This window comes from Mixophyes fleayi, chromosome 2 (genome assembly GCF_038048845.1).
Source record: "Mixophyes fleayi isolate aMixFle1 chromosome 2, aMixFle1.hap1, whole genome shotgun sequence".
In the NCBI taxonomy this organism is placed as follows: domain Eukaryota; kingdom Metazoa; phylum Chordata; class Amphibia; order Anura; family Limnodynastidae; genus Mixophyes; species Mixophyes fleayi.
Genome location: NC_134403.1, coordinates 172,976,529 through 172,991,253, shown reverse-complemented (window position 1 = coordinate 172,991,253; position 14,725 = coordinate 172,976,529). Strand labels below are relative to the sequence as shown.

The following is a 14,725-nucleotide window of genomic DNA, read 5'->3' as shown; positions in this document are numbered from 1 at the left end:
TTCTTAACAATTCCACTTAACAATTTGTGAATTTTAAAAAACTTAGAGAAATACAAAATGCAAAATGTATCCAACGGCAGTTTGTAAAACCAAAATCTAATTCAAATATTTTAGACCTGGTTCTGAAAGGTGAGATTGCTCAAACTGCATGTGGTTTGAGCAATGTGGCTATTTAAAGATTGTACAAAAATAAATAATAATTCCTCAATTCAATCCAAACATCTTGGCCCGGGGACTTCCACCAGTATTATGCACCAGAGTGCCCATTATAGAAAAAGTGTAAATATAAGTAAAAAAATATAATTTCAAAACAACGTTTAACTGAATAAAACACTCCCCTTTCCCCTCATTAACCATTTTATTAAAAAAAAAAAAATGTCTGTTCTCTTGATCAGCTTTAGTCCAATGCAATGAAAATAAATCCACATGAAGAGTCTCCACCAAACTTTGCAAGCATCTACTGGTAAATGAACATAACTGAACGTAATCTGGACTTCCCTTAGCCGCCAGCCAATCAAAAGAGTTTTCCCATGCTGGCCACAATGTGATTGGCATGGTAAAATACTTGTGATTGGTTGGCCACTAAGAGAAGTGCAGGTTACTCTTCTTCATAGTCATTAACCAGCTAGTGATTATGGAGTTTGGTGGCGTTGCTCTTAATATAGATTTTTGCTAGGCTTTTTAACTCCTTGGATTACTGTGGATCAAGATAGAAGAGTGTTTTTTTTTAAAGCCAAAGGAAACATTTTTTTATAAAATGGTTGATAAGGGGTTTGAGTGAGTATTTTGTCCAATTGGACACTATTTTACAATTTTGGTTTTAATTAATTTCTTTTTTGTATAATGGGCAAGTCTCAAGGAACCTGGTCCACTGGGGTGCCAAAGTTCTTCAATCTTCATTAACCCAAGTCCTGTAGCCCAGGGGGGCCAGGAAGAGCCCCAGCACTTTTCTCAAAGAGACACCAGCCCTGCTCTGGTTTTTACTATATAGCAAGGGAGCTTGTGGTCTTCTGTTTTAGTAGAAACCAGCTCCAGGATATCTACCACTGGTAGAGGAATTGGTGAGGGTGATTTTTTTACTATTTATTTTCACAAAAAACACACACTAAGATAACTATTTACCATCATATGGTGTTATCAAAGATGTTTTTATCGCCGATTATCACAGCTATTAATCTATATTTGTTTACTATTAACTACTCAGCTACCCATTGATACTGGCTGGCAGTACTAAGTCTGTGCATAGACTTCCCTGTGCCTTACATGGGAAAGCCTTCTCCACAGACACCTGGTAATAGCTCACAATGGCCAGGGGACTATGATACATAGGTAGAAACTTTATCTCTGGTAAAAACACCAATTTTCACCAGAGATAGGGCTTTTTTCCATATAATAAATAGACAGCCTATAACTTAATTGCATTTTGGATATTTCAAACCACCACACATCCCATATGATGTCATGCACACCGCAGATTTATACATGTTGCAGTTTGTGTTTTAAATCCGCATCTGACATATGGCAGTTTGAAAACTGTACAGAAAAGGTTAGCAAATCCTGACTTGAACGCTTATTGAGCATAAACATCATTTTCCACTTAGAATATTTTTTGTATTCAATAATTAAATCATGCCAACTTATAATTTACATATTTTAAATTTATTTGAATACTTTCTATAATTAAGAAGAAACTGAATTTACATAAGTTGAAATAATTCAACTGGACAAAATTCAAGTAGATAATATGGTCCCACTGGATATATAACATACATTATACGCTTATAATAAAAAAAAGTAAAAAAAAAAACAAAAACCACATGCTGTTAAGCAGTATGGAAGAAAAAATACAAATCTTTTCAATACAATAAATATAGTGAACTTAACTTACAGTTGCTGAAGCTACATATTTGATAGATGAATGAAAGATGCAACAAAATTATTCATAGGAATATTATTTATTTTCAACAATAATAACACAAACACAATAATCTTACCTTTTTAAGATGTGCTAGGAATTCCTGAGGAATATATGTTCCGAGCTCAGAAGTCAGCCACACACAGAACTGTCTCTCCTCTTTATGAGATACTGTAGACAACAGACAGAAAATGTCACAGCAAGGATTACAGGTGAACAAATCTTAATCTTAATGTCATCGGTGCTGAAATTATGTGTCTCTGCTCCGTCTCCTCCCCTCCACTCACTGACACTAGTAAGTGGAGGGGAGGAGACGGAGCAGAGAGGCGGCGGTGGTGACAAAATAGCCTCTTCCCCCCCTCCCCGTGCATCTGAATGCTGTGCGGCGGCCGTGACAGGTATGGTCAGCGGTCGCCGCACAGTTTTAAAGTATTTTAGAATTCTGTGGCGCCCTCTAGGCGCCCTCCAGAGCCCGGCGCCCTAGGCAAGTGCCTAACCTTGCCTAATGGGAGCGCCGGGCCTGGTTACTGAGGACATACACTGATCAGCCATTACATCAAAACGACATGCCTAATATTGTGTAGGTTCCCCTTGTGTCATGAAACAGCTCTGACCCGTCGAGGAATTAACTTACAAGATCTCTGAAAGTGTCCTGTGGTATCTGGCACCAAGGCGTTAGCAGCGAATCCCTTAAGTGCTCTAAGCATCGAGGTTGGGTCTCCATGGCTTGGACTTGTTTTTCAAGCACATTTCACAGATTCTCAGATTTACATCTGGGGAATTTGGAGGCCATGTCAACGCATAGAACTCTTTGTCATGTTCCTCAAACCATCCTTGAACAATTTTTGCAGTGTGGCAGGGCGTATTATTACTCTGACGAGGCCACTGCCATCATGGAATATCATTGCTATGAATGAGTGTACCTGGTCTGCAGCAATGTTTAGGTAGGTGTTACGTGTCAAAGTAACATCCCCATGAATGCCAGGACCCAACGTTTCCCAGTGGAACATTGCCAAGAGCATCACACTGCCTCCGGCGGCTTGCCTTCCCATAGTGAATCCCCATGTAAACGACGTACACGCACCCGGCCGTACACATGATGTAAAAGAAAGTGTAATTCATAAGACCCCCTACACATAATTCATAAGATCACCTTCTGCCATTGCTCCATGGTCCAGTTCTGGCACTCCTGTGCCCATTGTAGGCGCCTTCTGAGGTGGACAGGGGTCAGCATGGGCACTCCATACACAGTAATCTACAATGCACTGTGTGGTCTGTGGTCTGACACCTTTCTATCATAGCCAGCATTAAACTTTTTCAGCAATTTGTGCTACAGTAGCTCTTCTATGGGATTCCACCAGACAGACTAGGCTTTGCTCCCCAGGCACATCAATGAGCCTTGGACACCCATTACCCTGTCACTGGTTTACCGGCTGTCTTTCCTTAGTCCACTTTTGGTCGGTACTAACCACTGCATATCGGGAACACCCAATAAAGTCCTGCTGTTTTGGAGATGCTTTGATCCAGTCATCTAGCTATCACTATTTGGCGCTTGTCAAAGTCGCTCAGATCCTTACGCTTTGCCCAATTTTCCTGCTTCCAACACATCAACTTCAACAACTGACTGTACACTTGCTGCCAAATATATTCCAACCATTGACAGGTGCCATTGTAACAAGATAATCAATGCTTTTCACTTCGCTTGTCACTGGTTTTAATGTTGCTGATCTGTGTATGTTGCTGATCTGTGTATGTGACCATATAAAAGCACAAGGTTGTAGCTTGTGTAATTTTATACAGATTACAGAAGACTGAGGTCACTCCTAATATTCATAATACTTTACAGTAGGGAGTACATCATTTTTTATGATACACAAGTCCCCTTATGAACACCAAAGTGAGGACACTCACTGACTATAATCAAGGATATTAGAACTATGTTTATCTGATTATACAGATATACTATTAATTACAGAAGTTTATGATTAGCAATTATTATTATTATTATATTCTTAGGGGCATATTCAATTCTCGGCAGTTTCCGCCGCGGAAAAACTATAACGGTATTACGGCTCAGGGAACTGCGAGCTGAAATCCAGCAAGAAAAGTACCGTAATACCGGTATTTACGCGCACTGTTACAATAATGATGGTGATAGTGTGCGCGGCACGTTAATTTTGGCTATAACGCCAACAATTGAATATGCCCCTTACTATTATGTGTACAAATATGTTTACCACATGATCAAGACATTCATATATACAATGTGTACCAGTACTAATATAGTTAAACTACAGCATTCTTACATTTATCATAGCAATAGACAGTTGATGCACCTGATTGGCAGACACACAGGAAGCTAAGTACAGCTTAGATATGTACCTTACCTCGCATTTTTGCTGCATATCCCAGGTACTTGTGCAGATTCTTTAGCATGGCCTTTGATGCCAGATGAACATTTTCTATGATGAGCCAGCCATTCTGATTCATTGTGTCATTTATTGCTGTCTTTATCTCTTCCTCATTACCATTCTTTATACTTACTATGAACAATGGTATGCTTTTCTCCTAAAAACAAAGACATCTAATAATGTTTTTTTTAACAGGAAAATAAGCAGTTGAGGTTCATGCAAAATACATTTATATTTTTCTTTGGGAGGAATTCAATTGATCGCATTACCCTCACGAGTAACAAGGCCTGTGCACTATTACCGTTAGTACGGTAATTTTAACACCGATTTCTGCTCTCGGCTCTCAAAGCTGCAAGCAAAAGTCAGCGTTAAAATTACCGAACTACTGGTAATAATGTGCATTATTACCGTAGTAACAGTAGTAGTGTGCAGGCAATTGAATCCCCCCCCCCCCCCCTCCTATATGTGTACTTTAATGTTTTGCATAATCGTCTCTTGATTAAAACGTAATCTTTCATGGTTAAACTTAATGTTTCTAAAGTAATATGTCTCAGTTATTAAAGCTGTACTACCACTAGTAAAAGAATTTAGCACGGTGCCCCCCCCTCCTAAATGTAGATGCAGGTAGTCATTCAAAATGCTACATGAGGAGCTAAGCCCCCGAGCTGGATGGCTGTCAAGTGATCATAAGATCGCTATTTCGACTTACCCAGCCAGCTGCTCGGAAGCATTTCTGGTTACCAATCACTGGTGGGGAGAAACAGTGACTTGCGGTGGTGTGAGTGTGCCTCCATCACTCCTAAATGAAAAATGATGAATGGTGGGATGATGATCATTCATGCTTTTATTATTAACTGGTGACATTAATGCTATATATTATTTTTTTCGGTGCGTTGTTTTGGGAAGGGCGGTTATTGCAAATTTATAATCCACATAGGCTTTGGACATATCCTGCAGTGCCTTGTGTACTAGAGCACAGCAGCCCTATACCCCAATCAATTAGCGCACGTATCTTAAGATCCGTTCCTTGATGAATTCGGGAGTGTGCAGAGCTGATTTACATGCATTTTACTCACATTGCGCTCTCAATGTGTGCGCTCTGGATGAATCAGGCCCTATGTCATTAGAAGTAAAGGTATGCAATCCTGAGGTCCTGCATGAGTACTTTAATACAGGCTTTAATCAAATTTAGCAGTATTACGAAGGAAAAACTGACACTGCCTAACGATATCCCCAAAGCATTCAAATATTATAAAGAATAAAAAGTGATCAAATTGCAATTTAACTCTAACTTGCCTACAGCACTACTCTACAGCACCTATAGAAAAGCCCCAGCTTCAATGCCCCAACTAAAACCTGCGATGTTCCCAACGGTGGCCTGTACTGCTACCTGGTGGTCTGTAACCGCATATGATACCATGATATTCCATAATGTTCAGTTTGTAAGACTACCAGGGGAAAGTGCAAGAAATGGGAACTATGAAGGAGGATAATGGTTCTGACACCCAATAACATTCAGGATTGTGTCAGTCTAGAGGTCATAGTGCAAGAGACAAACATTGATGCAGGGAACGTCTTTAGGGCTTAATTACATTGTCCTGTGTCAATACATCATTGTTCTAAAGTTTAGTTTTACAGAAAGATTAAACAAATCGAGAAATGTTATTCAGTAAAATTTAATTTATTTTCTAAATTTCCATGAAAAATAATGCAATAGGTTTCAAAAGAACGTTTCTCATAAAAATGGTAATTTTTTAGGACAGTGCTATAATGCCTGAAAAAAAAGTTGCTTATTTAGAACAAAAGTTAGAGGAAGCTAACTTTTATCATTGGAGCTAACTTTATTTTATTGTAATGTTTTGCCATGGCTAAGGTTTAAACGGATAATCATGCAACAAATTTCCAATCAGCTTCTGCTTAGAATTTTGTAACTAGTTCTAAAATGTTTTTCATGTCATGGTGTGCTATTTACTGCATAAACTGATCCATCTCTAAACAGCTATTCTGTACTTCAGTTTTAAGTCAGCACTGTGCAGAAATATCAAGGGTGTCTACTGCAAATAGATAACATCATGTATAAGTGTTTTTTGTTTTGTACATCTTTTCAGCAAGGACTGAAAGCGCCAAGATTAACACCGTTTCTTCTGCATGATGTGGTTATCTCAATCAAGAACACATTGTGTGAAACACAAGATACTGGCACAGGATATAAAGCAACAAATAAATGGTACAAGGCATTGAAGATTAACAGGAAATGTCCCATCAGGCTGCGTCTCAGCAAGATGCCATCTATAGAACACTTCTATCTAATCTATTACTTGCTACAATGTACACAAATAGGATAAATCATTTGAGAACAATATATTGAATGGCATAGAAATGATATTGTAATAAACATAATATGATCTATCAACATTCTGCAAACAAATATATAAAATCATTATCTGCAGGAATATTCTCATATTAGTTTGTCTAAAAAGATATAAAATATAACATATAAAAAAATACAGGGGCCACTTATGGTGAATAGTTTCACCCCATTATTGTGTATTTCCACATGCCCAACCCTTAGACACACATCTCCTATGTACTAATGCAAAGGCATGTCTACGCATCATCTTGAGTAAAAGGTGATGGTAACGCAAATGACATTTACATGTTGCATAATGCTTTTATATTTCACAGAGTGTGAAACAAGATTTTCCCAGTGAGTTCCCATTTGTACACTTAACAAGGATGCATACCCTGACTTGATGAACCAATCTGCGACTATTCAGATGGAGCTGCCAGATCATTCCTGGGAGTAAATGTATCAAGCTGAGAGTTTTCCGGCGGGTTTGAAAAACCAATCAGATTCTAGCTATCATTTATTTAGTGCATTCCACAAAATGATAGCTAGAATCTGATTGGTTCCTATAGGCAACATCTCCACTTTTCAAACCCGCTGGAAAACTCTCAGCTTGATACATTTACCCCCTGGAGTATCTGTAGCCTTTCCTTGTGGTGGGAAGATCAATGCCCACAGCCAGCAGCAGTCATCTTCCAAGCACTTTTGGCAAATTGTCTGATAATGATACCGTAGATTTCTAAGAGATCATTTATCAGACACCACAGCTGTTTCAGCCACACATGCAGTAATATTGGGAGGATTGCCTGATATCACCTGCGGTACTGAAATGAGTTTGGGCAATATTACAGCCTGAAGCTTCTGAAAGATTTAGCAAAATATATGTTATAACTACTTAATGTGCATTTAGAGGATGATTAGGCCACGACTAAATTACACATGATTAACAGAATTATATACCAGATTATGGCTTGATTTGCCTGATATCACAGTAATGTGTACCCTGCAACGATGAAAGATTATCGTTCCAAAACCCACTGTATCGTTGAATGAGTTTTATTAAACTGAACCAAAAATCTCATTCAACAATGGAATGATGTCATTCCAATTTTGCAGTGTGTGTGTGTGTGTACACTCACAACCATCTTTTCAATACATTACAAGCCACATTGTCCCTGCCAGAGAAGACATCACTCTGCTGGGAAGCACCTTTCTTCCTCTTCCTGAACCCCAACTGCAGTTGTAATTGGCTGAGAAAGTGACAGCATGTTCTTGTTCCCCGTAGTATAATATTACAGCTATCTGAAGCCCCCTCCTCACCCTGAACCACTCTCACCCGTCCTGCACGCCAGGCTGTACTCTACATTACTCATCTTGGCACAAGTCCCCTGGCCCTGCACAAGAGCCTGCAGGGGCAGCTCAGAGGTGGGGTTCGGGTAAACAGCGTGCTGTATACACCCCACAAGACTCTTCCTCCAGCCTGGCAAACATTGAGCAGCAGCTGCAGCCAGGAGTCCGGACCAGATCATGCATGGTGGTACATAAAATGCTAGCAAGTAATACTTGCTAGAGCATATGACATAAAAACAGAACTAGTGTTATGCAAGAGAAAAAAAAATAATGCTATTAACTGGGCTACGGGATACGTGAGTGGAGTTTCGAGGGGGGATACGAAGGGAGCAGCGGGAGATGGGGCATAAGTGAGAGTAAGGGAACAGTTATTGTTAGTATAGAATGGAGGGAGCAATGAGAGTGGACACAGAGATGTTAATAAAATATTAATGCATATTGGAATTCCAGCCTGTTTGATGAATGTTTTGGAGGCTGGGTTTTTAAACAAGCTCCTATATGTGCTTGTAATAGAGGTACCGTGATGATACATCGATCGACAGATGGCAACTTTCTCTCAACCTGAGCTCTCTAGCTCAGTTTCATAACATTCTCTAAATGACTACATTGCTCTTGGACCAGATGAAGAGCACAGATCTGAAGGTAAATAGTGTAAGTGTGTACACATGAATTGGCATGCTGATCAGGACTTTATTTTTTTTAAGTTGTTAGTAAAATCGTTACAGATAACACAATGGTCGAAAATTTCTGTAGTGTGTACCCAGCCTAAGACTTGCTTTGTACCAGTACATTTCCAGTTAGTCTACATTACCTACGGTCTTTCTGTAATCCAGTCTGCTCATTTAATTGCTGCTCATGGGCCATCAAATCCTAAGCCTTTTCTCTTTAGCAAGAACAACAGCTTAATGTATAAATGTATGTATAAATGTCCTCAAAGCAAAATGGCTATATTGCTTACATAATTAAAGCAACACAATAGTTTTATTGCAAATCATTACTGCCCCTCTTTGGCTTATATATATATTTATAACTGGATCTGAAAATGGTAGTTTACAGAGCTAACAGTGCTCTACTAACTAATCAGTAGGGGAATAGAAGGTTTGATCTCATTACCTTTGCTGCACGGCAGATTGCTAAATTGGCTTTGCAGCTCAAGATTGCATCCCCATATGAAGGGCTCTTGGTCCTGCTAGAAGGTTCAATAACTAAAACACCCAATGTATTTTGCTCCAGTTCTGGAAAGAAAAAAAAAAAACATGTATATGTATTTATTTTACTATCCGTTAGAGAGTGTGCTTTGCCTTATAATACACAAGTTTTCCTACTGAACATTTAAGCAATGTTCTGAACTCAAAAATTGTCAGTAGCAACATCAGAATTTATTTACAGGAGTTTATACATGTCTTGGCATCACTTGTGTATTACACAATTTTTAAAGTCATGGGGTCTGATTCATTAAGGATCTTAAATTAAGAAATATCTTAAGTCTCCTGGACAAAACCATGTTACAATGCAAGGGGTGAAAATTAGTTTTCTGTTTTGTACATAAGTTAAATACTGACTGTTTTTTCATGTAGCACACAAATACTTGATAGCTTATTTGTACACTGAAATGTAAAGTTGATATTTGTGTGCTACATGAAAAAACAGTCAGTATTTAACTTATGTGCAAACAGAAAACTAATTTTCACCCCTCGCATTGTAACATGGTTTTGTCCAGGAGACTTAAATAAGATATTTCTTAATTTAAGATCCTTAATGAATCGGGCTCATGATTTGTATGTTGACAGTAGTATGGTTTATATCTATCTTCTGAGTCAAAATATAACTAGGAGAAGAGTTGTGAAAAGAGACAATATAAGAAACTAGTATTTAGTGCTCTACATTTACTTACCTGCTATGTTTTCAATGCCTGGGAGGAGATCATGGAGTTCCAGGTCACTAGACGATCTTTCAACCCATCGACATAAAGCATTAGGAAAACGGTCTGGACGTACTGCACGAATCACCAGTAAGCGGTGGAAGTCATCCAACTGACATCCCATGTCACCACATGCAGGAAGCTGAATAACACCTTTCTCTGCAGATTCTTCATTTCCTGAACCATCTGGAGTTATTTACACAAGTGATTGTGAAATATATGTTAGAGATGTCCTTTACCATATTATCACTCATTGTTATCACGTAAAGGACAAGCAAAATATCTATCATCTGAGGAGACAATGTTAACTATCTATTAATCACCAGTGAATGAGCTGTAAGTTCAATGCAAACTTAATTGCACACCTGTATTTCACAATTGATTACATCACATTCAGTTAAACTAAGTACGAGTTAAGAAATGTGCTTTGGGAACCTAATTGCAATGACATATAAACACAATGGTATAAATATTTTGTACTTTAATTAGTAGATATTGCTATTCACTAAGAGGCCTTTGGGTTAACACATCTGAGAAATGTAAGAAACTATTGCAATTATTACTACTAACTATTAACATAACAAGACTAGTCTTTTAATAATAATAATAATAATAATAATAATAATAATTTTAAAAAAAATAATAATATAGAATTTTATCAGCACTTTTCTCATAATAGGACTCAAAAAGCCTTTCAGGGGCCCCGGGAGGCTGGAGCGGCACTGCTGGGCCCCTCCCCAAATTTGGCTGAGGGCTCGTCTATGTATTGGTCCACCCCTGTGTTCAGGCTTCAAACATTCACTATGACTACATTACAATTTTATGTGGATATTTAAAAAATAGATTAATTAGCAACTCTTAATGAAAAATTCAAGTGAGAAGGTATCTGACTAAATAAAACAATAGCAAGATAATTGCTTTTTTTCTTCTTTAAGTAAACTGCATTTTTTCTATTCTGATTTTTTAAGTAAGAAAGATAATTCAACCAAAATGACAATCCGAAAATAAAGCAATCAAATTGATGGAACATCTTGTCCTCGCCCTCAAGGCATTATCACTCTAATTCATTACTATGAGCAAAATATGGGAATATGTAAAGCGCTGTCTGCAATAGACATGTCTGCCAGTGACAACAAAGAATATTAAAAGCAAAAGTCTCATAGCACTGTGTGTTCTCTCTACCATCACTTCACTAGCATTCCTAGAAAGGTGCAATCATTTGTCCTGTGAATTTACAAGTTAACAGTATTATTCTGTATCTATGTAAGTACAAATTATATCATAAGTACAGTAATCACTGTTATACAGTGTTGTATCTCAAGCAATGGAGGGGTTAAATGAGTAACTGAGTAACCTGATGTACATTTACGCCTGAAAAAGCAGGAAGACCTTCAAACAGTTTGACCCAGTCCCTTCTGCACTTCCATTCTGAAGGATGCCACTTAAATATCTCCAGGGACATATGATAAATGAATCCATTAGGACTGTAAAGTGGACTGAAGGAGATACAGTAATTCAGAGTCCTAGGGCACAACCTTTCCTTCATTGTGTTATTAATGCATGGCAGATGTGTATAGAGGATGCACTATAACAGAAAGTAATATAGAAATGATTTTGAATGTACTCTTGTAAATTGTAAACACTTTATTGTTCTCAACTCCCATGTCTTGATTGCTATACTTTCCAAAACACTGCATGCTGGAATATGTCATAGAATACAGAACAAGCAAGTTACACAAGGTAATTTGTAAATGTTGTCTGCGCTTATAGTTATATAATAATTTTTCCTTGCATTGGAAAATAAATCCGTCACTTGCTCTATTAACGCTTAATATGAATATTCATGTTACAGCAAAGCATGCTATATGCTTTACAAACATGGGCATTAAAGATCATTCACTTATCAAACTCTATGCGGGCATGGAGAGAATTCCTTTTTACGTAAGTGTCCTTAATTGCCTGTTCACTGTAAGATTTTTGGAACTGCCCCTGTAAAATCACTATTGTTGCGTAATCATAGTTCCAGCTGGGAATATGAATGGTGGAGGGAGTAAAAATACCCCTGCAAAGTCCAGCCTATTACTAACTTAGGATTACTTCATTACTTTCAGTTTTTTCTTTTTTTCACTTAAAATCTCACTTATGTCTTAACTAAATCATGAAAGTGAGGGGGCATGAGGGCTATATTATGTGTCACAATCCTACATAAATGCTCTGTTGCTGCCCACAAACTAGAGAATGCACTGTAAAGGGGTTGTTTACACTCATTTAGGCAAATCTATAAACAAAAAAAATAGGAGCATGACATCATAAAATGTCATTTGCACTAAGAACCTGCAGTTTTGCACTTCCAAAACTTATGTTATGCATCTGAATAATGCTGGCCACAATGCTGTGGTAGTGGGCCACTAGCAGCATGTACAGCCTCAAATGAAGTGAAATATCACTATTTTGCATATAAGAAAATGTGGTTGAAGAGAGACCACTATTGGCTTGTGTATGCTATCATATTCCAACTGCACCAACAGGCCCCAGTGCTAGCTGGAAGTGGACTGGCCACTTTGTTTGAGTGCAGAACAACCAGTTTGGTCCCCCATAAATTGGACATTGGTCCAGCTTTGTGGCACAAGCAACAGGATTTACTGAAACAATGAGTAGAAACATTTAAGAGCATATACACAAATAGTTGTTGTTTCGCCTTTGCAAATTCATTGTTTTTTCTCCAAATAGCTTAGTAATTTCACTATAGTTTTAGGAAATACATTTTGCATAAATAACTTGGTATTAAATTGTATAAGATTGCTAATATTCCTATTTACAATTATTCCAAACAATGCAGGGACATAACTTGAGGCAAAACATTTGTAGACCATACATGTTAGAATTTACAATCTATTAGGAAACCAAGTAAGAGATGCCAAATGCATATGTGCATGTATGTGCATGCATGAATGTTAAGGGTTGTACATTGTGAAGTTGTCAGCAATACTGAGTGGACCACCAAATGACTCTGTGTGAGGGTTTCTTACATATAAAGGGGACATTATCAGAGCTCTGCTAAAAACTATGGACAGTTTTAGAGCTTAACGCACATATACTTATCTAGGATTTATTGGATTACATTTAGGTTAAATGTAGGTCTGGGTTTACATTTAGGACTAGGTAAGGGCCAAGATACATTATTAAAGACTGAGGTTGATCTTAGTACTCTTTAATTTTTATATTTGTGCTTTATATTTTCAACAGAACCGTAGGATGATCTTGGTAGGGAGAACAACAATTCTATTCTGAAGTCTAACGATGAGTCATCAGTCCTAGTGGGCCTATTGTTCATTAAAATAGTATTAGAGAGTGTTAGCATATTTTATTTTTTTAGGATCAATTTGAATAGTTCAATTAGTTCTTATTTATGATACATTTTATTATCCAATGTTACAATTATTAAAGCTGCACTACCACATAGGAAGATATTTGTCTATCCCAGCCCCAAGTGAAAACTGGGAGGAGGAGGAAGGAGTGAGAGGGAGAACCAAGCTCAAACCACAATCAAAACATCACAAGTTGTGATTGGTCCTCCTGCTCAACCCCTCTGCTGTCATTAAAAGAAGGAAAACACCTGTATGTGTCAGCCCCCAGGGCTCAAGCTACCAGGATGGGGCACGTTAGTAAAACATTAACTTAGGTGGTAATGCAACTTTAATATATGAAAAATGGAGTATTCAGGGGGAAAAAATAATATTTTTGTTACTTACACACTTGTGGTATCACCATATATGAATGAATATAAAGATAAACATATTTACCTGAATTTCCAACATCTGGATAATCGGAATTGTACCATTTATTCCACTCTGAAGGATTTTCTGCTATCTGCAATGATTAAACGGGTTGATTCTCAAATTATATTGACTAATAATAAGCATCATGCATCATCATCACAATTTATTTATATATTCACTAATTCTGCAGCGCTGTACAGAGAATATTAGTCTATCACATCAGTCTCTGCCACACTGGAGCTTACAGTCTAAATTCCCTAACACAAACACAGACTAGTATTACTTTTGTCAGCAGCCATTAACCTACCAATGTGTAATTTACAAACAGCAAATACTGCAGGCCCATAAAGCCTTTTTATGTGTCCGAGTGTGCCATGGAAACACCCCTGTAAAGTCAATTTGCATCTAGTTTTGCAGTTTTGAGGATAATATGAGCATTGTGGAACATGTACCTTTTCTTCCCCATTATACTGATATATCGAGTTTTGAACAGCAGTATACATGAGAGAGGATTTGATCACAGTTTAGAGACAACCCTCTCACCTCTCACAAACTGTTAACTGGGCTCCATCTATCACTTATTTCTCTTCCATAGTATCCAGCATCGCTCCTCTCCAGCCGGTTTGACAGACTAAATATTATTGTTTAAGGCAGGAATGACAAGTAGCAACCACAGTGAGCGATAACAAGTGGGAATCCACAAATATGACCTAGCAGGCACTTCCAGTCAAAACATACAGGACTTCCTCAGCAACCTATTAATAATGTTTTTATTTTTCGCCTTTACTCCTTTCAGTACAAAAATACGGTGAAACATAACATGAAACAGTTTACATTTAATTAATCACTAAGTTTATCCAACTCAAAAAATCATGTTCTGGGCAGGCACTTATAGAGCATTCAAGGAATGTTTGCAGAATATTTGAAAAAAATTGCAAGTTTAACAGTTTAATATGTACAATCTGACCTTCTTTTAATGAGCACTGTTCTGTAGTACTTTAG

The 14,725-nt window shown here is 37.7% G+C and overlaps 1 protein-coding gene across 1 annotated transcript in view; it reads right to left on the bottom strand.

Moving 5' to 3' along the window:
* LOC142139871 (uncharacterized) overlaps positions 1 to 14,725 on the bottom strand; it is a 481,886-nt gene that overhangs the window by 102,322 nt on the left and 364,839 nt on the right. The window contains exons 82-86 of the mRNA XM_075197730.1: positions 13,748 to 13,814; positions 9,918 to 10,130; positions 9,137 to 9,258; positions 4,303 to 4,483; positions 1,995 to 2,086 (exon numbers count right to left, since the gene is read on the bottom strand). Of these exons, the coding sequence (XP_075053831.1) occupies positions 1,995 to 2,086; positions 4,303 to 4,483; positions 9,137 to 9,258; positions 9,918 to 10,130; positions 13,748 to 13,814 (675 nt within the window). The remainder of the gene's footprint in view (positions 1 to 1,994; positions 2,087 to 4,302; positions 4,484 to 9,136; positions 9,259 to 9,917; positions 10,131 to 13,747; positions 13,815 to 14,725) is intronic.